Source organism: Homalodisca vitripennis, chromosome 1 (assembly GCF_021130785.1).
Source record: "Homalodisca vitripennis isolate AUS2020 chromosome 1, UT_GWSS_2.1, whole genome shotgun sequence".
Taxonomy (NCBI): Eukaryota; Metazoa; Arthropoda; class Insecta; order Hemiptera; family Cicadellidae; genus Homalodisca; species Homalodisca vitripennis.
The window spans coordinates 13,810,490-13,837,885 of record NC_060207.1 but is presented as its reverse complement, the minus strand read 5'-3'; the positions used below and the strand labels follow the sequence as shown (position 1 = coordinate 13,837,885).

The 27,396-nt window shown below is 35.2% G+C and overlaps 2 protein-coding genes across 5 annotated transcripts in view; both read left to right on the top strand.

Moving 5' to 3' along the window:
• The first annotated feature begins 455 nt into the window (after positions 1-455).
• On the top strand, positions 456-14,956 carry LOC124357454 (S-adenosylmethionine sensor upstream of mTORC1). Of its 2 annotated transcripts, XM_046809281.1 has the most exons (5): positions 456-959; positions 6,385-6,586; positions 7,807-7,988; positions 9,584-9,720; positions 10,808-14,956. In XM_046809281.1, the coding sequence occupies exons 4-5, from the start codon at positions 9,589-9,591 to the stop codon at positions 11,657-11,659; spliced, it is 984 nt and encodes a 327-aa protein (XP_046665237.1). In that variant the 5' UTR covers positions 456-959; positions 6,385-6,586; positions 7,807-7,988; positions 9,584-9,588; the 3' UTR covers positions 11,660-14,956. The 2 variants fall into 2 exon arrangements, with proteins under 2 accessions (XP_046665237.1, XP_046665245.1); XM_046809289.1 differs by lacking the exon at positions 7,807-7,988.
• Positions 14,957-17,609: 2,653 nt separating this feature from the next.
• LOC124357442 overlaps positions 17,610-27,396 on the top strand; it is a 39,495-nt gene continuing 29,708 nt past the window's right edge. For all 3 annotated transcript variants that reach the window (XR_006921945.1, XR_006921946.1, XM_046809265.1), the window contains exons 1-2: positions 17,610-17,743; positions 18,524-18,732. Coding sequence is in view for 1 of the 3 variants with exons in the window: in XM_046809265.1 (XP_046665221.1) it covers positions 17,637-17,743; positions 18,524-18,732 (316 nt within the window). In the remaining 2 variants the exon portion in view is untranslated. The remainder of the gene's footprint in view (positions 17,744-18,523; positions 18,733-27,396) is intronic.

The window sequence follows — 27,396 nt, the reverse complement described above, 5'->3', positions numbered from 1 at the left end:
GTGCTTGATCGACCATCGCGTAGGAAATGATAGGTAAGGTTGAGGTTGAGAGGGAAATGCGGTGTTTCATAGGACACTCACAGTTATCGCAGCCGCGAGCACTAAATTCCTTCTTTGCTACATTCCCGTTACTGGAAACATAGTTGCTATATATTTAGCATTCACATAAGTCACTCATGTAAAAAGTTATATAACATTTGCTGTATGTAACATATATCACTTGCTACATGTAACACATAGCAGAATTTCAAAATACTGAATTTAATGTTATATAATATTTGCTACATTTAAATGTTATACAGTATGTTTTGCTACTAAGTGTAAACTCACCTATTACACAATCAAAGGTTCAAACAATTCTGTGTGAGACATAGCCCTTTTTAAATTTGACTTCAGAGCCTCAATTCAATTCAGCATCTCATCTAAGCATTCTGTATTATTAAGGCAGGCTCTGAGGCTTAGGGCATAGCCTTGTCCCTATCTGTCTCTTGCATTTCTTGTTATGTTAATAGGTTAATTTCAGGTGTTAATCATGTGTAGATAGTGTGTTGACATTGATTTCCTGCAGAAATATGTAATTTGAAAATGAAGATTGTTTTACTTAAACAGTTTTAAAATTCTATTTTTGAATGGATTAAATCTAGCCACTTAACCACAGTTGGTATCGTTGTATACATAACCCTACTTTTTAGCAGTATTTTGCACCTAACTCTCGAAGTACGTAATAAACAGCCTAATGTTTTAAATTTCTTACAGATGAACTGCTATAAGCTTCCACCTGTTTTAGATTCAAAACATGTTCTATTGAATCACTTACTGGCAAAGGTAAAAATCATTTTACCATTGTCATCAACTATTGCAGATGATTTGGCTCTAGAGTTATATGAGAATCATTCTCATGGGGACATCTTGAAGTTATTGGAGCACGAGACTTTACTGAAGGATGCCATACTAAATTTGTGAGTAGATCTATTGAAAATAAATTTCTGGTTTATAATTAAATTAAATCTAGGTTAAATTAAGGTTAAATCTAACTAGGCTAGGCCAGGTAGATCAGTTTTAGTAAATGTCTACTTTATGTCTTACTTTTTCATGTTCAAATTTTACTAATAATTTATTATTAACTTATAGAGAAAGTTGTGGTACTTTTTTATTATTCAGAGGCTACTATTTTTGGAAGAGTTTTCTTACAGGTGACCTAAAAAATGTACATTATTAGAAAGAACACTTTATTTGACTGACTGTGAAAATTACATGTCATTATGACAATCGGTTCTTGTTTTCTGCCTCTCTAAAGGAATCGATGTGATTGAGAAGGAGGCCTCTCTGTACTATTTGTTATTAACTTATTCTATGTAGGTGAATACATATGTACATATTATAAATATAAAATTTAACAAGTGCTTACATTACCTGAGCTTAAATTTAAGTACTATCTTGGGGGATTTTTTCACCAGAAGTGCAGGGTGGAGCCTTATGCCCCCAAAGGGATACAGTATAATAAGTGGCCACCTACACAAGCAGATGATAGTTATCGATTTCAAATATTGATACTATTGAACACTATATTTGAACTATAGATATTCATAAATAATCATTGCCAGCGTTTCTTTATTTAGACTTACCATCTGTTGGTATTTCGTTTGTTTATGTAGGAGAAAGTAGTGACAACGATAAGAACAATGGTGATGAATATGCAAATATGGGCTCAAAATGTTTTTATAAACACTGAGCAATGTTTTAAATGGCTGCAAGAAAAGGAGCTAGCTCCTTATATCTGAACTATCCTGTTTCTAGTGAGGAGATAAAAACTAAAATTAAAGATGGAAATCAAATAGTGTTTTATTACAAGAAAAGTCAGAACAAACACAACGTTGCAAAAAATGCGCCTGACAAGATTTTTTGTGAATTTTCTAAATTTGGTATTATGAATATACTGAAAACCATATACTATTTTAGTTGAAATCAAACAATTTATGATATTTTAATGAATGAATGCATTTTTTACGGCATCAGTACCTGCAGAAATACTATTTCAGATTTTCTAAAGTAATCGTAAGTACTACACTGTTCAAACAGACTTTAAATTTTAGTTATTTTATGTAATCTGAAACAAATACATTTCTTTTATATTTAAAATTGTAGCTTTTCTATATTTACATTAATTTTTAAAGCCTAAAACGTAATTCAGTTTGACATCATTGTTCAAAATTTATTCAAAGTAAAAGCGTGTTTGGAAATAAATTCAAAATTAAAATCATGTGTTTTGTTATTGACTAATGGTGGCAAGAACAGTGATTTATTTGTCTTCTTTGTTTCACAAAGAGTAACGTTTATTCTTGAAAATACATAGGATAAGGAAATGTTATCGTTTTGTTGTAATTATATTAATTATATGCTATATTTTAATTTGTAAATAACATTGATAATTACACATTAATTTCTAAGATTGAAAACTAGCCAAACCATATTGTTCTTTGAAATATCTGTTACGTTATTTAGTCCGACATTTTTTCAGTCCTTTTGATGGTAATGAATATTTTTGATTCCCTATCAATCGATAATCATCATCAGATTGTGTTGGTGGCCACTTACTGCAACCCACCGAACCCGCACTGATGGCCAAAGGCATTTCCAGTCAGTACATTCTCGATCTTAGAATGATCATGTACCTGATCGTCCAACTTTTCATGACGTCAGATCACGTTGGATGATCTGGGATGTGGTCTGAGGTTTCTTCTTATTCTATGGAGCAGCCTATTGCCATGCACTTAAGCCTCAAGAGCCTTTTGCGCACCCTGGAAGCACACCATGAGGCCGACAGGCCTACGGTTTCAGCAGTTCTAAGGTTAAAAAAGTACCAGTCGGAAATAGCCGTGGACATTAGTGTGGGCTTCGGCGGCCCACCCCACACTTCTGGTAAAAAAAGAAAAATATTCCTCTGAAAAAGAAAAAAATTCAAGCTCAGGCCGTGTTAGCACTTGTAAAGGCTATTTCAAACTTTTGTACTACGAGTAACATATTTATGATAACCTAAGCTAATCCTACCTGTAGCCTATAATAATAGTTCGTAGATAGTGACAGAGTGGCCTCCTTGCCGAGAGGGAGCCAGAAAACAAGAACAGATGGTAATAATGACATGTCATTTTCATAGCGAGTGAAATATAGTCTGTTCTTTCTAATAATGTAATTCTTTTAGGTTCCAATATTCTACTAAACATAATGGCCTCTGGATAATACCAAAGTTTTTTCAACATTTCAAAAAATTATTTATATCCTGTTTTATATTCCTTATAAAATTGGACAACTTTTGCATAGCCTATTTTGAATTTCCTTTAAAGCATTTGTGACTTAAATAATGCTAAAAAGAATTATTGTGTAAAATTTGAAATCAAACTTCATTTATCTTGCATAAACAATTTATAAAGTTCATAATTCTAACCAAAATTTTCTGAGATACAAAAAAACTAAGTATAACAATATACAATTAGACAAAATCTTGTTCGCGTAATGATTAAAAAACAATAATCGCCACAATGAGCTGAAAGTGGATGACAATATTGAACAGTTAATGTTGCATCGATCTAGGATGAGAAAGTAAATAAAACTAAAAGAGCAAAAAACTTAAATTTCATATAAGTTGAAATTTTTTTTATGTTGTAAAAGAGACTAGTGGCATAGTTTCATGGGCTATGGCTGGCCGAAGCATATGGCGGCAAATGAAAATCATTCTTTGAAATATTACCCATCAGTAGATTGTAAAATTCCAAAAGGCTGATCTCTAGAGAACTAAAAATATTAAAAACTTATTTTTAACCATATTATCTTACTTAGCAGGGTAATGGGTGACAATGGTCGCTGCTCTAGAAATATACAAAGATTTAAAATCCCATTAGAAAGTAAAATAAAACAATACAAAGTCTTGGTAATTGATTACTTTAGCCACTTCTAAATATTTGTTGTTTTTACAAAATTATAAAATAAAAGATAATGATTAAATTTCGGAAAGATTTTTCCATACCTTAACACCGAAGTTATATCTTAATTTTGGGATGTGACTTAAAATTTCAAACATATCAGTTAATGTGCAATTATGGATTACGACCGCCTAAATTTCTTTCTGGAATGAACGTGGTTAATGTAAACACTATTGTAACACTGATAGCAAAGTATTCTGACACGAAAGTAACTTTTACATTTAATATGCATAAAACAGTCACTAGTACCTACAAAGAGAAAGAACTAACAACTTTTATTTCTTTAATGATTGCGCAACCAAATCTATCCAATCATGAAAAGCAACACCGAGATGTCTGAAGAAAGAATTTGCATGATTACATACAGGACTGAAATAAAAAAGGAAAACGGTTAATAAACTTCATTATTATACAGGTAGCAACATGGAGAAATTTTATTAATTCTCCACAGTTACTGTATCAACTTCAATTTGTTTAATATTGAAAAAATTAAAAAGTAATTGTTTTAAATTATATTTGAGATCAAAACAGGTGTTGCAAAGATGAAATAAGCTATAAGTAAATCAAAAGTATAAGCTATAAGTAACAATGAAATCCTCTGTCTCTATCAACTATTTGTAATACAGGATATTTATCAACTTCAAATTCCTTTTGCTATTGAAATATATTACAAATTCATTGTTTTTAGTAAAGTGAAGGTTTCCTAAATACATAATAACAATCAAAATTGTATAGTGCTCAATCTAATATGGAATGCACTGGAATAGTGTTCCAGTACCTTTTTCTGAAAAAAAAAACTAGCATTTTGCTTTGCATTAGAGGCTTTCCACTGCACATTAGAAATGCATAAAAACATTGTTTTAAAACCTCCTATTTTTTAACTTTTCTGGTGGAAGGCCCCAGGAATTTTATTCTTCTGTGAGGTATTGTATTACCCCAACCTCTGGATAAATAAAACAATTAACCTATTGCATGCTATGACAAGGGTGAACCCTAAACACAATTACAGCTCTGACACCTAAATCAAACTCGCAATATATACATACGTATAGTCTTATAGCGTACAATCTTAATAATTGAGTGTTGAGTGTGACACCAACAGTGCGATGAACCTTTTTGGTTGTGACCAATTGGAGGAGGAACCTGGGAAAGTCTACATGGATTTAACAGATTCTCAGAATGTCAGTGGGTTCAGGCAGTCACTTTCGCTTTGCTCTTTTTCTTAAAAAAGAGTAACACCTGACATGATGTAAGAGCTTGATGTTTATTTTGGTGCTTATTATGTAACGTTGCTTTTAAAAATTACATCAAATGAGGTTTAAAATGCATAGTAGATTTATACATTTCGTTAATGTAGCTATATTGGGGCGGCTTGAATCTTTGTGAATGTTGAGTTTAGCCCACGTTCATCTTACTCTTGGTGCTGCGAATGAAATCTGATGCTGTTAAAGACTTTACTCCTGAAATCTGGAGTCACATTCGTCTGAATAGATGCAAAAAATGTCAGTGGCAAAAAAGCTCAAAATAAACTCTTTACATTAGGCTACATTGTTTTGACATCAGGGACACCCAGACTACATCTAGGTGAAGAGGTATTCTCATTGTGTCAATTGAGCACCAATTTTGGTATGTTTATTGAACAACGAGTATCGCTGAAATTACAGTTTGAGTAACATGGGTTATGGTTGCCCTGTACTACATAGTGAACGTGGAATGAAGAATTTCAGACAACTGTATTAGGTAGCCGGTCTTATGACAAAACTATCTTGTCATAGTGTGTTTGGGGTTCACCTATGTCATAGCATGTCAATAGGTTAATTGTTTTAGTTATGAACTAAAAGAAACAATATTAAATATTTGTCTAGCGATGGAATTATAAACATGTTTACATTTTACTCCAGTCTCAAAGTATGATCATCATTATTTTGATATTACAGTTGTGGTATACATCTATAGCTCTACTCTGTAATGTAATCAAACATTAATAATCAAATTGTTTTTCCATATGAAAAACAAAAAAAAGGTCCCCTACTGGATAGTTAATTCACTCACTACATTTGTTTGCATAAAATATCTTTTTATATAAAACTCATTACATTCTTCAATCTAATTTAGTGTAAGAATTTTGGGAGTGGGAAATTGACTTCTCATCATTTTATTCCAGAAAACATGGTTCCTAAATGGTCAAATTTACTTTAAAAAAATCTTGAATTAAAGAGATTAGTGACATAACAGTAACGTTTCTTTAATATAAGGAAGACATTAAGAAATGTTTTTAACGTGAAACATTCTACTTAAATCACTAACTAATTGATGCATGGTAATAATGATTATTATTTTATTTTAGCCTCCTAAATGAGCCTTATTTTTATGTAATTTTATTAGCAGAAATTGTGGTTATTTTTAGAAAAACTGATGGCAGCACTAAACAAAAATTGGGAGCAGAACTGTTTTCATGTGTGTCTCATTTCGACACCTCACTCTGTGCTCAAGTCACAGGAATGCTTCTGGACTTGGATGTCTTAACCATCTGTCAACTACTGCACGATTCTGAAGCATTGGAAGCAGCTGTATTGAAAGCTAAGACAGAATTTATCAAATACAAACAGGTGATTTTAAAACTAAAAAATTTTTATTTTACACATTAAAAAAGTAAATATTGTTGGGCCTAATTACGCATATTTAAGTGCTGCACAATGCAATATTATAGCTTGTGTGAAGTATTTAGTATTCATAATGAGAGCATCTGTAACCTTCTGAAGTATGTAGTTAACTTGAACTTTGAGTACTGGCCCCGAATTACAGGCCTTATTATAGAATGTTGGATGTTTTTTGTGGTTTAAAAATTGCATAGTATTAAAGATTATTAAATATATAAAACTAATAAAAATAAATATAAACATATAAAATCCATGCATACCTGTAGTTTCATTGTCTCCTTATTTGTTTTGATTTAAAAACTTGAATACTATTAAAAGTTAAGTTGTTAAAAAGATTTTTTAGCACATTTCATTTTAAAATGAAAAAATAATTTACACATGCATTTATTACATACAGTCTAAACTAAACATACTTACATTAATTTTGTAATATATAATTTAAATATAACAACCGTCCATATACTAATGTGATACATTTTGTGCTTGTTTTTTATGTTTAGCTCACTTTAAAACTTTACTGTAATGATATTGTTCAAAACAAGCTAATAGCTTCAGCTTTGTCAATAAACTGATTCAATATATTACGCACATTCTAAAAGTGAATTGTGTCACTAACATAACAATAGATGTCACAGAGTAACCACGTAAAATTACACATTACTTAATATGATTCTGCCGAAAACGTCAATTATGTAAAACTGGGATTTGCATTCTTTTAGGGTTTTGCCATTTTGGAAAAGTACTGGAGCCGCACTAAAAGTAATAACTTCTTAAAAAAGCTATATTGTACATTTTTATTTCAAAACTTGGAGTGAGAATTTAGAAAAGATGCAAAAACACGTGGTTTATTGTGTCTTGTGACTTTGTATCAGCTAATCGTCATCCATAAATTGTATCATATTAATTACCTAAGAAAGGAAGCAGACTCCGGGATTGATACATACAGAGTTCCAATACATACGTCTCAATAATACTTAGTCTCACCATTGGGTGAATCATTGTTTTTCAAACTAAGAGGAACGCCCAGCTGAGGCAGGTATAGGAGATAAATATTAGAAAAGAATGTGAATTAATTACAGTCTTATTTATATTTATTCTATTTTGAGATTCTATTTCTTTATGTAGTTCTTCAAGTTTTTTAACCTCTTGTGGTATTATTGTTGACCTAGAGGAAAGAGCGTCTGGGGGAAGAGATTTACTCGCAAGTGGTGGTCCAATATCCGAACCCCTCTGTTGCTGCACAGCTGACTGGGATGTTACTGGAGCTGGATGTTTCGGACCTACAACAACTGCTAGCTGACCCCATCCAATTTAATGATAGATTACAACTTGCTCACAGTGCGCTGAACAGGTTAAGCACTTTTAAAATCACTCAACAACAAAAAATTAGAAAAGACCTCTAGTCTTCAATAGTTATGACAATTTAAATATAATCCTCAAGATCCATAATAGGATACAGTTAGAATAAAATAACACACTAATCACGAGAGAGGAGAGTAATTTCACAATATATGGAAACATGTTGGTAAAACTGAGTACAAGGTAGTCTATTTCTGCAGCTCAGTCTTCTCTAAGCATGCCTATCTGCACGTCCTATTTGGTGAGGTCTGGTAACAACGTTAAACATAGTCTCTTGAGTTCTTTATTTCTTTAGTTACTGAAGCTAATGTAGATTGATGCAGAAGTTTGAGCTGGTGGTCTTATGACTCCATTCGTGTTCCCACTGCTCTTGACTAGTTCAAACTACCTTAGAAATATGAAGATTGACCTTGGTTGTTCATTGCCAGAGAGTGTGTACATATGAGTTCAATTAAGAGAAGTTGAATGCTAGGTAGGATGATGGCGAGGGAAGAGGTGACTGCTGGGTAGGAAGCTGGCAAGGGAAGAGGTGACTGCTGAGCAGGAAGCTAGTAAGAGAAGAGGTGACTGCTGGGTATGAAGCTGGTGAAGAAAGAGATGATTGCTTGGCAAGAAGGTGGTGAAAAAAGAAGTACATGCTGAGCAGAAAGATTGTGATTGAAGAGATGATTGCTGGGCAGGAAGCTGGGAAGAGAAGAGGTGACTGGTGGACAGGAACCAGGTGAAGAAGTAGATGATAGCTGAGCAGGAATATGGTGAGGGAGGAGATGATTGCAAGCTGAAAGATGGTGAGGGAAGAGATGATTTCTTACTAGAAAAATGGTGAGGGAAATGATTTCTTAGCAGAAAGATGGTGAGGGAAGAGATGATTGCTGAGCAGAAAAATGGTGAGGGAAATGATTCCTTAGCGGAAAGATGGTGAGGGAAGAGATGATTGCTGAGCAGAAAGATGGTGAGGGAAGAGATGATTTCTAAGCAGGAAGATGGTGAGGGAAGAGATGAATACTGGACAGGAAAATGTTTCATTTTAAAATCTTATTGAGATTTTTCACAGCTATTCTTTTGATGTTATCAGGATTGTCCGACATTAGGCTCAGTGTAGAGCTCTTATCATGAGAGCAGTCCAGGATTGCTTCACATGATAATTGCTTTGGTTGGGCAATGTCTACAGCTGCCTGAATAATTTAGTGCTTTTTTACAGTACAGAGCACAGTGGTGGTCCTCTCTGGCTCTTAAACCCTGGTTAGATGCTTGACAGGTTGCATTATCCCAAGTCATCATTTAAAGTAGTTTCCTATTCCGAATGGAGTATGAAACAAATTACTTGGTTTTAATGAGAAAATGTAACTAATTGATTAATTAATATGTTATTTTGTGTGTGCCTATGGTCATTTACTCTCTAAATTTCTCTCAGAATTACCCAATAACATTGATGTGTTATTTTTGAACAGACGAGGAAATGTTTAATATATTTTAAAACTGGTGATAGAACTGCAGGTTTTTTGTTAATTGTGTAGTTTTCTTATAAATAAACATGGTGATGTAACATGATTTATTGAAATGTATATATAATTTATTCAATTTTAGGAAAGATGGCCAGTGAGAAACATAAAGAGTTGGCCGCTTTTATTAAAGGTGTTCATCAAAACCTGCGTTTACAGTCACGGTCTGTAGGAGCCGAACAAGCCTGGTCGGAACATTGTCAACAAACTCATGTGTTAGAGGTATGTACCGCTTGTCTTATGTCTGGTTAGATGTTTGAACAATCGTACTCGTCACACAATATTCAGTACTTCAGATTGCTAGGAGGTATGAGGAGTGTACTTTCTTCTGATATTCGGAGTAGGATTTCATAAAATGATGGAGAAACTAACAGTTAGATTTTGGTAAAATTTTGGAAACATTAACAACAATTTAACAATGTGTTAACTTTTGCATAATAGTAGTAATGTACTGAATAAAAGCTATTTTGACTCAAGCATTTTATTGATGATTGAGAAGATTGGAGGGATGATGTAAGGCTGGCATGGTCCTTTTTTTATAAAACATTGTTTACGTCACATTTTTCATTTCTACTACTTAATGATGGCTACAATTCCGTTCAACATATTACAAAAAATGTTTAATTATTAGAAACTACATTAAATTTGCCTTCTAATGATTGTATGTATTGCTAGATGTTTTCATCTGAAATAAATCTTTAAGTTTCCCTCTTATATATTGATAAAAAAAAACATACTTTGTTATTTCAAACAAGGTATATTTTATCAGAATAATATTAATCACTACTTTATAAAAGGAAGGTTATAAAATATATTTTCCTGTGTGTCTATACTTTTTGCAGACAATTACGAGGCATGTTTTTTAAGTAAGTACTTTTAATCCCTTAGGTGTTCTGTAACTTTATATTTAATTAAATTAGCGCAACCACATACCCATACATAGTGGATTAAATTTCCTCATCTCAATCATCCTTCAGTGATTACGTTGTGTTAACTTGCACTTCACACACTTGCTGTTCAAATTCAATTTATCTCCTCTATGCTAGTATGACCTACTGTTGTATATTATTGATTTTGAGAAATTTTGATTCCACTTCATAATTTATTACAACATTTGAAAAGTTTTCATATATTATCACTTAAATACTGTTTGAAAAACATTTCAATAATTGTTATAAATTACTGAAGAGTTTAAAGAAGATATTGTAAATCACTATGGTGCTCTTCAAATCAATAGTTGGTGGAAGGATGTAATAAAAGTATTCTTATAAATGTTATGCTAAAACTTTAACAGCATATACTTTTTCAGAAGTATGCTGAGAATATGAAGCTTTTGGCAACAGAATTCTGGGAGAAGAATAATTCAAAAGAAAGTGACTTATGCAGAATTAAATGGGTTGTAAACCAATGTGAAGAGTATTTTTACAAAAGCGGTTATGTTAGTGCAGCAGCAAAGGAAAACAAATTGAGTACAAGATTTTTAAATAAGCCTGTAAAGCAAGTTGAATCATCAGGAGATGTTCTGAAATTAATAGATGTCGGAAGTTGCTACAATCCTTTTTCAAACTTTTCTATTTTTGAGGTGACTGCATTAGACCTTATGCCAGCAACCTCGGATGTTATAAAGTGTGATTTCTTATCAGTGAATATTGACATTGGTACGAAAGTTATAGAAAATCCATGCTTTGATCTGCCAGCAGAACATTTTGATGTTGTCGTGTTCTCACTTCTCCTGGAATATTTTCCCTTTTCTGATCAACGGTTTAGGTGCTGTGCAAACGCATACAAGCTGCTGAAACCGGGTGGTCTATTGTTCATCTTGACCCCTGACTCAAAACATGCTACGGCCAACTCCAAAGTTATGAAGAGCTGGAGATATGCCCTGGCTTCGCTAGGGTTCTGGAGAGTGAGCTACCAGAAACTGCGACACCTCCACTGCATGGCGTATCGGAAGTGTGTGGACCCGCAAGTGTCGAGGAGTTGGTTTGTTGCGCAGCAGTGTCAGGAGCTACCGGAAACTCTGATGTGTATACCCCAAGACTTCCATGACTACTGCGATACTTCGGCTGATGTTGCATTGCTGCCAGAGAGATGTGATGTAGACAACAGTCTACTGGCAGATACGTTCTCAAGTTTACCTGATGTTGATGTTTTCTCGTAATGCCTTTTGAAGTTTTCAAAAATCAGTTATACAATTAGTACTAACATAGTAATATTTTTTTATCTACAAATATATTATTAAGGACAGTACTAACAGAGAAAATAGTTGTTAGGACTTTTAGGACTTGGAACAAACTTATGTAATTGTCCTATTAGTTTTCAGGGTCATTATGGGTAACTATGGCTGTTTCCTTTGTCACCTCTGAGAGTTATTGCCATGTTCTGTCCCTCAGCTCGGCGGGCCACACTTAGTGACCCTCGCTTTCCTATTTAGATTGTCATGCCACTATAAGTGGCCCACTATATAGCGAAATTATAAAATTCAATGTATCCAGACATTAATGGAAAGTGTTACGATCTCTCAGCAAAATAAAGAACTAAATTAACACTTCACTTTTTGCAGCACATACCATACTATGTATACATATATCATTTAGAAATTTTTGTCCGAGTGTCAGTACCACTCCACCTGATAGTGTATCCTATCAGGAAATGTATTAAAATACTAGTACATTAAGTGGGACCATACATCATGGAAATAAGTTTATATTTAGTTGATATTTAGAGACCTACTTGAGACTAATTGTATTTTTAGGTTGCAAATAAATATACTATTCAATCAGGTTAAATTGCATTACTTAAATACTTGGTATGTTAACAAGAAAATAATAAATAACCAATTATAAAAGTTTTAACTTTAAAACTAGTAAAAATTGTAAGTGTTGGAGGATTGCATTTAAATACCTGTCATTTAAAGGCCGAAGGTCAAATTCTACCTTTAAAATACAAGTCAAAGTGACATATATGGTTAAACGAACACCAAGTGGAGACTTTGAACCTATCTAGCCACTAGCCATGGCCAGCAAGCTGAGAGGACAACTACCTCAGATTTCTTTTGAGCTGAGTGAGAGATCAGTGTGGTCCACACTTAGAGGTTTTACGAGTGCATAGGGTTAAGAGGTAGAATGATATTAAAATATAAATTGTTGAATCCGTCCCAAAGTTACTTGTTTGTTACATTTGTACTTACTTGTCACATAGTAGTGTTTAAAATGACTGCCATAATCAACTCTCCCCATGACCATGAAGTAAATTGTGTCTTAGATTTCTTTTGGCAAAGAAAATGTAACCGATGGAAATTCATTTCCAACTGTATTCTGTGAATGGAGAAGACATTATGAGCTATTCTACAGTTAAAAATTGTGCCAATTGTTTCGTGAAGAATGAACTGTTCATGAAAATAAAAAAAGTGATTGACCGCTTGTCGATGCTGATGAGCTTGTCTAACAAATCAATCATGAGATTAGGGACAATAAAATATTTACAATCCCTGGTCTTCAAAACACTTTAGATAGATTTTATTGAGATTAACAAACAAAATTTTCTGTATGAAATTGTGACTGAGAAACTTAGATATCGTCAATTTTGTCCCCGATAAGTACCCCCAAATTCTTGACTGGTGAACTCTCAAAACAAAGAGAATCAGACTAACTCTATATTTTTGTATTCAGTACCATAAAGAAGGTGACATATTTCTCAAACACAGTCACTGGTGATGAAACATGGGTTTTTTATAACCGATGTCAAACAAAGCAGCCAATCAATGGAGTGAGGTAACTTCAGGTCGCTGCAGAATCCGCTGCGTTCGGTTATGTGTGCAGGTGGCAGAAAATTATTCATTAGGTATTGAAAAGCTTTTACCTAGATACCATAAGTGTTTAAATGTTATTATTAACTATGTTGAAAAATAGTATGAGTTATTTTTAATGTATGTAATAAAAAAAGCTGTAAAAATTATGTTTAATTTTTATTTATTAAAACAAATTATTTTCCAAACAACCCTCATACTAATGTGACCATGTACAGGCTAACATCATAATGTTGTTTGTTAAATATTCAAGCAATGCCTGACTGATACACCAACCCAATAATGATTTGATAATGAACTCAAGCAATAGCACTGCATATAACCAAGAGCACTAAACAACACATGTCACAAGCATTAGGAGAGGTGGAAGACTGGGAAAACAATTAATGTTAGGATTTCCTTTGATATCTCGGTTTATTACGTGAAACGAAGAAAACAGAAAATGGTGGTTGTGAGTGAGCAGAGTAGAAGACAGTTGCCTCTGGCTTTACATTATGGGCCTTGACCACAATGTCAAGGTTTGTGTAGAAATTTTATTGGCCTTTATTTAGTTTTAGTCACAAAATTTGCCTAACTTTAACATAAAAATGACTTTGTAGGTGATCTGCTAATTTTATATACATGTGGGCTCAATAAGTTCACTTTTGAACAACTTCTCACAGTATTATTTTGGCTTCATCCCACATCATGTGACAATTTTCCAATTAGCAATGTTAAGCAATTTTAGACTTTTTCACTAGCTTTTTTGTATTGTCTTTATGTTCTTTAACTCATATTTAGTGAGCTTCTTATCCCACCTATGTTTCCTATTATAAGAACATGTTATTCTGTAAACACGGTTTTCAAGTCCTGCTAAGTATTTTGTGTTTTTAAATCAGTTTTAATATTATATTTTCTGCCTTCTCTTTTAATTTTCTCTGATAATCCTGGCACATGTATGTACATTTTTTGTTTTTTATTCAGGTATTTCCTATTATTTCTTTTGCTCTTATTTATGACAATAAGGGTATTCATATTCTGTAATAACCAATTCAACTTTTTCTTTTTATTACTTCTTTCAACCCATCTTCGTTTGAGCACATGTATGTTTAACCTTATTTATTAGGGTTCTTTGACACAAGAGGAAGAGGGTAGATTTCAATCCTTTAAACATAGTGTCCTATTTTTGTAACATATTATTACAGTCATTAATTGTCCTAAATCCAGTTACCTTTTTAATTCTCAGTGTTATGAATATAATGATTACTGATTGCAGAAGTCAGTATGTGTATCACTTGATAAAAATAACTATTTATCAGTTACTGTTGTAAGGTAATAGTTCATATGTTTCAGAGTAGTAAGCAAATGTAAAAAAGTCTAGTGCCTGTTTGTAAGTCTCAAAATATTTTTTCATCACTTAGTTAAAAAAATCCAGATCCCGTATTTAGAATTTTGTCTCTGTTGAGTATCCAGATTGCACATATGAAGAGTAGAGTTTTATATTTTAGTAACTAAAATAATTCAAAATTTTATCACATAATCCGTTACTGTCTTTGTTTCTGCTAGAAGTGAATATTTTGGTTATACAAAGCTGAGTTTAAATTCAAAGAAATTAGTCAATTGTTAGGTTTGTATAATCTGTACTGAATAAACTGAACTTTTAGATCTGCAGTATGGACTTGTTAGTATGCATATCAAATCCAGAATCATGCTTCAAATTTTTAGTTTAAAAATAAAATTATTTTTCTTCAAGTTTTTAATTTTACTCATCATTATATTTGCAATTATATGATATATGTTGTTTAGCTCAACCCAAGTAACTTTGGGATAGTGATGGGCTCTAGCCCATGTTACTTCAGAGGAGAGTGTTGGAGACAAACATTGTCATCATCCAGACTACTGAAGTATATATCAGGTGTAGACAACTCTCCAATATGGGCACTCCCACAGTGGTAGTGAACCCTATGTTCTCAATTGAATCTTAGTATACCATAATATTGAAAAATCTCAGATGTGGGAAAAAATCATAATTAGTTTTATGTCTGAAGCGTGAGTGTGGCTTAGAGATCTTCAATGACAAAGAAAAGTAGTTATCAAATGATTCCACAAAGATCAGATAGAGAAAGCAGTGACAGTGGAAGCACTTGCCTTTGTATGGTCTTTAAATCTATAGCGTGTAATTTTAAATATTAGACTATTATGTGTACATGGGTGGGAAGTGGGGGGGTCTTCATACCTCCTCACATGTGCCGAGTCAGTATGTCCAAGAAGCACACAGCTACCTACTCTTCCTTCTAAGAGCTGTTTAGTGCGCATCCACCTGGAAACTACCTGGTCCAATGCTTTTTCATATTCTTTCATCATTTCCGACCAGGGTGAGCTGAACTGACAGGCTTCTTTTTTCATTCTACATTTTCCAGCTAATTTAATCCAATTTCCAACTCCAGCTTATCTGTGGTTATCTCTAGCTTAACTCTTATCTTAACTTAACTCTAGCTTATCTGGTTATCTGTGGTCCAAAAAATACCTACTCTTTTCATTATTTTTCTCATCTTTATCGTTACTTTTCATCTTTCCAAGCCAAGGTGAAACAGCATATGCCGAGGGCTGCGTGGTCAAGGGAGAGCTTGATCGAGAATATGCGAACTCTGGATACCAGGCGACCTCCAGTTTCAATTTAGCCTTATCTAAGTAAAGCGGAGCTCTGCTTAGAATGACCTTTAAATCTCCGCTACTCGTGGGAAAAAAAATGAATACACAAAATGAAAAACCAACAAAACCAGAGGACTATAGTAAGCCTCAAAATGTGAAAGCAAGTTCACGAAATGTAAAAAAGATAGCAAAGGGAGAACTCGGCCCTTGCAAGCCTGAGGATTTGGATGAGATAAAGGAGACACAAGGGTTTATTAATAGCTTGGGATCACCTAACTTGGCTCAAATCAATGCTTCAGAAGATGACACAATTCTGGATAAAGATCGTCAAAAGGGCTTTGAGGAAGTCAAAAGGTTCAACCTAAAGATCCCAAGGTTGAATGGGGCAGCCAGGAAAAGATTAACATGGCTATTAAGAAAAGGACATTCACCAGAAGAGGCCAGAGTACTGGCCTTGAAGCCAATGCCCAAAAAACTAAACCCAAAACTCAAAGAAATGGTTACAGCAGAAGAGAGGTCAAAGAGATCTGTATCTGGTGGTTTGCCTCTTGAAAAACATATAGTGGTGTCCAAAGAAATAAGTCAGAGAACAAGAGAAGAAAAGGACCAAAATATGCCTTTCCAAAGGATGTCATTTAATCTAGTAACTAAAGGAGTGAGGTTGGGTATATTAGATACCAATTTTCCCGATACTCTACTGAGCTCAGAACAGATGGAAGAAATACAGAATGCAATCCTGTCAGCTATTGTGGAGGATGCTGGAGGACAAGTGTACCCAAGTTTTCTTGGCATTAACAGAAGACAAGGTGTTCTGATTATCACTTGTGAGGATCAAGAGACGGCTAACTGGCTGAGAAGTAAACAGGAAAGCCTCAGACCATGGGAGGGAGCGAATCTGAGGATCGTATCAGAGGGAGAAATTCCTCATACAAGAATAGTGACTGCCTACTTTCCGAATAGCAAGGAGGACTCAAATGAACAAATTTTGAGTTATGTAAAAGCACAAAACAAGAGCTTGTTAACAGACATGTGGAATGTCCTCCGCAGGAGTGAAGAGGGTAAATCAGTGCTGCTAACAATCGCAATAGACTGTGCTTCTGCAAACAGACTTGAGAAAGAGGGACCTTGGATTAGTTTCAAGTTTGGAAAAATCCAGCTAGTAATAAAAAATAAGGCCCAAATGTTACAAGAGAATTCTAGGAAAGCTGAGGAGGAGAAAGAGAATTCAAAGCCTAGGCCAACTTCACAAGAGTTAGCATGTGTACAGGGGGAGGAAATAGTAAAGAGTGCCCCAATCGAAATTGAGTGTAGAATTTCTACAAAGAAAGCCATAAAAGGAAAAGTAGAAGAAGAGGGCCCAAAGGAGGAGGAGGAGAGAAATTCAAAGCCTAGACCAACTTCTGAAGAGTTTGCATGTGTACAGGAGATGAAAGTAGAAAAGAGTGGCCCAGTCGAAGTCAAGTCGAGATTTGTTCCAAAGAAAGACATGAAAGAAAAGGCAGAAGAAAAAGAGAAAACCACCTATTCTCAATTCCTAAAAGTAGGGCCTACAGTTAAAGGACCATCGGTCTCAGCCAAAGGCAGGAAAGGTGGAACAGCTCCTAAACCAAAAAAGAAAAGGGATGACAGGAGCATATCACCTGGTAGAGGTGATCAAGATTATATATAAAAACTTGCTTATACAGATAAATCTCGCATCATGCTATTGGCACAACTGCAATTTGGAAAAGGATATTTTTCGCTAAATGACTGGTATCACCATGTTTCAGGATCAAAAACAGAATCTTCAGATGCCTCACTTCCCAGGTGGGTAACCTAGCATATGGTCAAACAATTTAAACCACAATTTTATAAATACTTTGAATGACATGATGTTTAATGTAATGGTAAAATATGGAAATTATGTACCAAATAATAAAAATTTATATTTCTTCAAAATTACTTTTTAGATTTTTAAAACAAAGTATACATACATTTTGAAATGTAAGCATTTTTTCAAATTGATATTTAAGAAATTATAAGTTTAATCTGGTTTTTTGTCTCAAATTACTGTAATAGGAAATAATGCTTAAAACATTTATGTCATGTATTTCTATCTTTAGGATAGCTATAATAACATTTTACACACAATTTGCTTTAAATATGAAAATTCCAATGTTAAATTTTTTTAACCACACAACTTATAAAAACTAAATTACATGAAATTTTAGTTTGTACATTTGAAATCAGTCACAAAAACTATCCATTTATCTTAATTTGCTCTTTTGGAATATCAAATTTGTATAAGAAAAATCAGTGTGCTGGAAATCACCAATGAAATTGTTTTGTTTACTGTTCTAAAGTAAGATTTACTCAGTGCAATCATGACCAATATTATCAACATACTGAGTAAAGAGTTTTATAGATAGTTTATTAGATTATAATTATGCGGTTTAATTCATTTATAAACTGGAAGGGAATAGGTAAATGAAATTAAAACAAATGTGTAATTAACGCTGGTTAATGAAAAAAAGTAAAACAGAAAAGTTATTAAATGCTGCAACAATAGTGTGTTCTTAAAACAAATTAATGGTTTTTCTGTTACAGAAGTAATGGATTTGTGGCAGTGATGGCAAAAGTTGTCACCCACCATAGGGAGAAAGAGGTAGTATTTACCTTAATCTACTTCCCTAATGCATCAACCATTGGAAGTAAAAAGACCAACAATTACTGCAGAAGGAAAAGGATGGCACTGATCTTAAGATGTGACAGCAACACCTATCATACCTTCTGGCGAAGTTTCAATACAAATATAGGTAAGGAATTCATTGAGATAATTTTTAAAGCAGATCTAGAACTAGCCAATATAGTGATAGAGCCTTAATTTTACTACAGATAGCAGAAAAGAAAGAGGTTTTTGATATTACCTCATTTAAAGGCTTTAGCGACATAAAAATGGTTGGGTGGCATGTCCTACTAGATGGCATCCTCCTTTACTTCAATCTTCTGTGTTGACACAATAGAATTATGAACAAGTTTTTGTGAAAGTCTTAAATACAATTGGTCAATAAGCAATAAATATCATATTACCCACTGTAAATATAAATAGATAAAAAGCATTTATCTAATATTATATAAAATATCTAGGAAAATTCGTCCGTACTAAAGGAGCTTCAGACTTACTGACCTCAGGTTGTCAGCTCATCAAAGGCTATAGAAAGCTCTCTCGACCAAGTAGCTTTTTAATTGTTTTTTAAGAGATTTTAAATTGTCAAGTTTCTTTAAACTATTTGGCAGCGAATTAAATCATTTAGGTCCAATAATGAAAGCTGATTGCTGTGTTAACAACAGTCATCTATCCATTGCAACACTTTCTTTGTGTCTTGTATTATAATTTGTGTCCAAGAACTGAAAACATATGTTTATTTTTAAAAACAAAAGTTACTGTGTGGAAACAAGCAGGCTGGCAAAAGTGAGGGTGCCACTTGATTGAAATAGTTCCCTGCAACTGTCCCACTGGTCCAATCCTCAGACTATCCTCAGTGCCTTCATCTGGATGTAGAAAATTATGTTAAAGAAATCTGCACTACAGAAGCCCTAGAAAATAAGTCTCTAGAGGCAAAAGTTGATAGGCACTTCAGGACAAACGTTGCGAAGTTGAGATATTAAGCCAACATGTTTATGTGGGAATCCCATTTTAGACTGAAGTCTAAATGAACCCTGAAAAACTTAGTGAAGAGTGAATTGTTAATGGGTGAGTGTGTTCAAAGTAAAGTGGTTTGGAAGATTTAGAGTTTTTCATAACTATGCTAACCTTTCCTGTCGGATTACAGAGTATGAGGTTTCACTCGGAATTCACTCTAAAGAAGTTGATATGGGTATCCAAGGCAGACTCTTCCAGCACAGTGAATCTCTGGAAGTTATGGATTATTAAATGTGGTAGAACATTTCATAATAAGAGCATATACTGAATATTGTTACATTAGAAAGAATAAGTGAAAGAAAGATGTGCCTCAGTATGCTGATGAATTTCTAAAACATTCAAATTTATATAATGACACTTCAGGTGGGCTGTCCCACTGTTAGGGGCTGGGTCTCTTTGTAAATGGTTCTTTTTCAAGTATAATGTCCTGAGATTGCAGAATTACATTTCTCAAATTCATAAAAATTACTTATGGGGTTTCTGAATCAGCCTCCTTTGTCAAATTAGTTTCTTTAGTTAAGCTAAAATAATTTGGAAAAGTTTTGAACAATGGGAGCTACTGCGGAGTATGAGCTGAACCCTATTTTTTTCCGATAACAACTTTGTTGTGCCTTCGCAGCAACCTTAAATGTTTCCTTAAATCTGAACATTGTGTTCTGAGACAAGATTGCTTGATAGTGTATAGTGTGTTTCGATCTTCTTGGAGCTCTTCAGGAAATCACAGATAGATACAGTGTAATTGTAGCTGAACTTCTTATTGTCTCGAGTTCCAGAGAGTAAAACACAATAATCAAATTATACCAATAAATTATAACTTTATTATTAATAGTCCGCTTAATTCTACCTTTCACCCTAGAAGTGCTGAACCATGTGATATCATGCTCTAAAAATTCTGACCCAGGACCAGGTAACATCCACAACATGCTATGATGCTAAAGAATTGCTCGATGCCAGTTAGACAAGTGCTACTCACATTTATACTTAGATGTTTAAAGAGCGTACTTTTCCTTAGGCATGGTGTAAATCACACGTCATAAGTACTTTTCCTTAGGTATGGTGTAAATCACACGTCATAAGTACTTTTCCTTACGCATGGTGTAAATCACACGTCATAAGTACTTTTCCTTAGGCATGGTGTAAATCACACGTCATAACCCTATTGAAACCAGGAAAGGATAAGAAAAACTCTGCCAGCATACGGCCAGTTTCACTAACCAGTTGCCTCTTCAAAATCCTGGAGTGCATGGTGAACTGCAGTTTGGTATGGAAATTGCAAAAATTCGTATTCTTTCCAATTAGCAATTTAATTCTCACTAAAGAAGATCAAAGACGGACTTGTTCGTCTAACTAGAGACTACAATCCTGGATTCCTTCTTAGAATGAAAACAGGTTTTAGCATTCTTGTTTCACCTAAGTAAAGCCTATAGTACTGCCTGGTGATCACAAACATTGATGTTATGAGGAGTCAGCAGAAACATGTTATTATTTATAACAGACTTTATGAAAACTATGGCTTTCCAGGTAAGACTCGAAACAACCCTTTCGTGATTTGTAAATCTGGAAAATGGAATCCCCCTAGGTAGTGTGCTCAGCTACCTTTTTTTCAATATCAGTAAAGAGTACAAACCTCATTCAATGTTCTCGTTTCGTCGATGACTTTCCTATATATCTGCCTCAGTGGAAAGAGTTTTGAAATTTAAAATACACAGCCTCGAAGACTTGAGTTTATTGTGTTATTATTTTATTGTTGGCTAGCAAATCTTTGTACAATCTATTGTTTGAATTTAAACATGTGAAGTGCGGTGAGATTATTTATAGACCGCGTCTATTAGGTAAGTCGTTCGGGGTTACTGACGTTTTGGAAGAAGTTAGGTGGAGACAAAAGAAGATCAGGTAAAAAACAAGTGAGCCATAATGCTGCACAAAGGACTGAGGAACGAGGTTTTGCATCGTTTTTGTGACAATCCCAAGATATATTGTGCAACTCTAGTTTTTAGAACAACCGCCACGCCCTTAATATGCCATGCAACTCTAGTTTTGAGAACAACCGCTACGTCCGAGATAAGCCATGCAACTCTAGTTTTCGATTCGTTGCAATGAATGCCTGTGTTGTTGGAGCATTTCCGTTTGAAAGTCTAGTCGCAACGCTCCGATTCGTTGGGACGGCCTGTACTTGTTCGTTGTTGCAGTTCGTCGTGTTGAAGGCAGTTTCAGTCGCAACGCTCCGATTCGTTGGGACGGCCTGTACTTGTTCGTTGTTGCAGTTCGTCGTGTTGAAGGCAGTTTCAGTTGCAACGCTCCGATTCGTTGGGACGGCCTGTTCTTGTTCGTTGTTGCAGTTCGTCGTGTTGAAGGCAGTTTCAGTCGCAACGCTCCGATTCGTTGGAACGGCCTGTACTTGTTCGTTGTCGCAGTTCGTCGTGTTGAAGGCAGTTTCAGTCGCAACGCTCCGATTCGTTGGGACGGCCTGTACTTGTTCGTTGTTGCAGTTCGTCGTGTTGAAGGCAGTTTCAGTTGCAACGCTCCGATTCGTTGGAACGGCCTGTACTTGTTCGTTGTCGCAGTTCGTCGTGTTGAAGGCAGTTTCAGTCGCAACGCTCCGATTCGTTATAGGACGGCCTGTTCTGTGTTCGTTGTTGCAGTTCGTCGTGTTGCAAGGCAGTTTCGTGGACAGTTTCAGTCCGCTCCGATTCGTTACTTGGGCAGTTCGGCCTGTGTCTTGTTCGTTGTTGCAGTTCGTCGTTGAAGCAGTTTCACGCAACGCTCCGATTCGTTGGAACGGCCTGTACTTGTTCGTTGTCGCAGTTCGTCCAGCGCTCCGATTCGTTGGAACGGCCTGTACTTGTTCGTTGTCGCAGTTCGTCGTGTTCAAGGCAGTTTCAGTCGCGACGCTCCGATTCGTTGCGTTACTTGTTCGTTGTCACAGTTCGTCGTGTTGAAGGCAGTTTCAGTCGCGACGCTCCGATTCGTTGGGACGGCCTTTACTTGTTCGTTGTTGCAGTTCGTCGTGTTGAAGGCAGTTTCAGTTGCAACGCTCCGATTCGTTGGAACGGCCTGTACTTGTTCGTTGTTGCAGTTCGTCGTGTTGAAGGCAGTTTCAGTCGCAACGCACCGATTCGTTGGGACGGCCTGTACTTGTTCGTTGTTGCAGTTCGTCGTGTTGAAGGCAGTTTCAGTTGCAACGCTCCGATTCGTTGGAACGGCCTGTACTTGTTCGTTGTTGCAGTTCGTCGTGTTGAAGGCAGTTTCAGTCGCAACGCACCGATTCGTTGGGACGGCCTGTACTTGTTCGTTGTTGCAGTTCGTCGTGTTGAAGGCAGTTTCAGTCGCAACGCACCGATTCGTTGGGACGGCCTGTACTTGTTCGTTGTTGCAGTTCGTCGTGTTGAAGGCAGTTTCAGTTGCAACGCACCGATTCGTTGGGACGGCCTGTACTTGTTCGTTGTTGCAGTTCGTCGTGTTGAAGGCAGTTTCAGTCGCAACGCACCGATTCGTTGGAACGGCCTGTACTTGTTCGTTGTCGCAGTTCGTCGTGTTGAAGGCAGTTTCAGTCGCAACGCTCCGATTCGTTGGAACGGCCTGTACTTGTTCGTTGTCGCAGTTCGTCGTGTTGAAGGCAGTTTCAGTCGCAACGCTCCGATTCGTTGGAACGGCCTTTACTTGTTCGTTGTCGCAGTTCGTCGTGTTGAAGGCAGTTTCAGTTGCAGCGACCATCCTCTAGCTCGTGCAATTGGAGAGACCGCTGATCGTATTATATCAAGGAAAATTAATATGACAGTCCAGGTATTGCTGATTTCCTTTATTTAACAATATTTCTTTATGTTTATATTTAGACACAAAATATTTGCGATGTAACGGCGTATAAGTACAGTTTTATTGAAGTTGAAAATGTTTTGGTTTTTTAATGTCTTACATCACATTACTATGAGCGAGAGTATTGACGGACGAAAATAACACAACAATACAAACTTGCTTGTTGCTTTGTAAACAAGCTCATGTAGGTAATACAGCGCGCGCGTTCTAGTGCAGAATAATGTTACAAACAACACAATAGACGTTAAATTACGCATTATGGGATTATAACGTAAAGTTTGCAATTGCGTAATACGCTAAAATAGAATAAAAAAACAACGAATCCATTAAATTACCTGATTTGTATTCTTCTGAAATTTGGGCGTTCCGTAAAATTACAGGATACACTCAAAGCAATACGAACAGTTTTTATAAATTCTAAACCCGGTACTAAAACGAGATGACGGGTCCGCCCTAGGTTCTTAGATTATAATGAAGTCACATTATTCTACGCAGCTATAGGCAGGTTGCTAAATAGATGAAGAGTAGAAGAATTCATTGTTATATTGTATCTATTGTCAACTTGAGTATTTTTTTTTAATTTTGACATGCACATAATATTTACGTAATATTAAAAATATGAGTTTGATTAATCCTTCCCTATCCTAATTGATGAAATGAGTTATGGGGTAACTCTCCCTCCCCCCTCACAACGCAAATCCTCAGTTCGCTACTAGATTAATGCCGTTTTTCAAATTAACTTAATTCAAATTAACGTATTTGTCATTCGTTTATTAATATTTTTAACAAAAAAAGAGGCCTACAGCCGTCCTCATAGGCCTCTGGCCTGTGCGAAAATCTTATAATACAATAGGGAGTCGAGTCCATTCAGTAAAAGGTTGGCAGTGCTGATGAAAAGTGCTTCGGTCAAATGCGGGATATGAACCAGCGGTATCTCCAAGGTCCAAATTCTTATGAAGTACTTTACATTAAATTAAATTTGGCTAGACGGTAACATCACGTCCAAATTCTGATGAAATGTACATAACATCAAACCGAGGTGGCTACATGGCAACGTCACGTCCAAATTCTGATGAAATGTACATAAAATCAATCTGAGGTGGCTACATGGCAACGTCACGTCCAAATTCTGATGAAATATACAATTATAAAATCAATCTGAGGTGACTACACGGTAACGTCACGTCCAAATTCTGATGAAATGTTGTACATAAAATCAATCTGAAGTGACTACAGGGTAACGTCACGTCCAAATTCTGATTTAATGTACATAAAATCAATCTGAGATGACTATATGGTAACGTCACGTTCAAATTCTGGTGAAATGTTGTACTTAAAATCAATCTGAGGAGACTACAAGGTAACGTCACGTCCAAATTCTGATGAAGTGTACATAAAATCAATCTGATGTGACTACATGGTAACGTCACGTCCAAATTCTGATGAAATGTACATAAAATCAAACCGAGGTGGCTACATGGCAACGTTATGTCCAAATTCTGATGGAATATTTTTCATTAAACCAAACAGAGGTGACTACATGGCAATGTTATGTCCAACTTCTGATGGAATGTTTTTGGTTATTCCATCCATTCACCTGGTTACTCGCATCCTATTAAAAACGTGTATGGTTTTAATAGAAATGTGAGTTGATTTGTATGGCATACTGTCATTAACATTTATAAATAAGGCTTTATGAACGACTACTTTACATGTGTTGGTATAATAAAATATTTTCTTCCATTCCAATGCACAAATTGTGAAGTTTTTGCCACGTGATGTGGTGTACTATCTTGTATTAAAAAGTGATTGTATTTTAACAATTCATTATCATTTAGACACTGAAATATAAGTTTCTGAAGTAAAACCTTTATGGATTTGATACAAGTTTGAATTTGTGACGCAGTTTTAAATTTTTGCCCAAAAGCGTACTAAAAGCGGAGTCACAGACGTGCAGCCGACTACTATCTGCCCTCTTAACTCGATCCAGAGTCACCGTTTGACGCTATGTGGCCACTGGCTTTTAGGAGTACGCAGGTTTGATTTGGAGATACTCTAAGGAAAAAATATATAAATCTACTTAGTTACTCACTGTCATGAATAAGGCAATTAACATAACATATGTTATAATTTAACTGCTTGCACGTTCACGACGCCGGTTAATTTCCGGACTATTGTATATGCCGTCGAGTTTTTATAGAATAATGGCAAAAAGTCGTAACACGAGAATTTTTGTATGTTTTTACGTATGTTTGCTTCGCAACTTTGCACAAAAACCTATTTCACTACGTTTTTTTCAATTATTTCAATGTATTCCAAGAAGTACCTAAAAAATTAAGCAATCGTGTGCCCGAAGGGGTACGATCCGTCTGTCTGAGATATTTGTCTAAGCGCCGTATCATATTAAACAAACAACCAAGACAGGCAAACAATAAAAACGCAATAAGGAAATGCATAGCAACGTGTACCCCATCTTTACGAAAGCCCGGTGTGTACCCGATCGGGTACACGACGGCAGTTAAAAAGATCGCGTTTACCCTATGGGTACACGTCGTCGTGAATGTGTTAACAAAATTTCTTTTACTAAAATATTATAAGAGAGCTTTTCTTGAAAAAACTTAATGAAACGTCTGTGCGTGATATTTCTAACGTTAATTTCCCACTGCTTTACTTAAAAGGCATACGTAATTTAATAACGAAAATAATCAAACAAACGACACGACTACAATTTAAAAATTTTGAAATTTAATTTACTCCATGAATAGCTCATGGTACTAAATGTACACAGATACAAACCATTGAAGAAAGAGTAAAAAAGCTCAATATTTCGAGGTTAGGAACTGAATATTTCGAGCCTATTACATTTCGGAACTATTTTCTCAGAGAATACCAGAGACAATTTTATTCTAAAATAAGTAATACGATGTTTAAATTGTTATAAAACACGATTTATTGAAATCACTTTTATTATTTTGGAACACGCTGAATGATTACACACATACTGTCTAGTGTGTGACACACAACACTGTTATATACAGGATGTCTCAGAATTGTACGGACACACGATGTCAGCATGATTCGCACATCACATACTGTTAATGTCTGTTCTAAATTGCTTGGTTTGTCGTCTAGCTGTCTATTGTGCACCTGATGAGACAATTAGAATACATCTTCACCTATATTACACTATATCTAGGGCCGTACCCAGCTTTGGCGGGCCCCGAAAAGGTATTCGTCACCCCGTAGACGTGTGGCGGGGCTCGGCCTGGACCCCAGTAAAATTATCCGAAAACCCCGGTCTGAGTACGAACCTGGCTGTATCTTGTGGTATAGGTGTCTCTGATGTTTAAACGATGTAACGAGTATATTTTGAGCTTCATTGTCGCCTACCTTTTTTGTATCTCTTCAGATGAATATGACTCCAGATTCCAGGGGTCAAGTCTGTAACAGTGTCAGATTCCAGACGCTGCACTAAGAGGAAGGTGAACTGGAGCTTAACTCTACATTCATATCTGTCTATGTTTTATTCTGTAATAAACCTATAGTATTTAAATGCAGCTTCTTATTGAAAATTGATTATTTATTCTATAGCTTATCACAATAATTATTCAAGTAGTCTGATCTTTAACTTCCAAACGATAGCACTATTAAATTATGTGTGATACTTCAAAAAACACAAATTTTGATGAGATCTCTGTTATATAGGGAGTTATTGGCTGAGCGTGAGCGAAGTACATAACTCAAGAGGCTAGAAAATATATTTCTGTCTATCTAAACGTCTTTGCACATGATGTATCTAAAAAGAACTAACCTATAGACTTCAATTTTGGCATGAAGCTTCATTTCTATTAGACAATAAAGTTCGATAATGTTGCATGCAATCCATGGAATTTGGCTTAGCGTTAGTGAATATTTTTGCTTTGCTATTATGGGTAACCATTATGACAACAATAAATCAATTGAA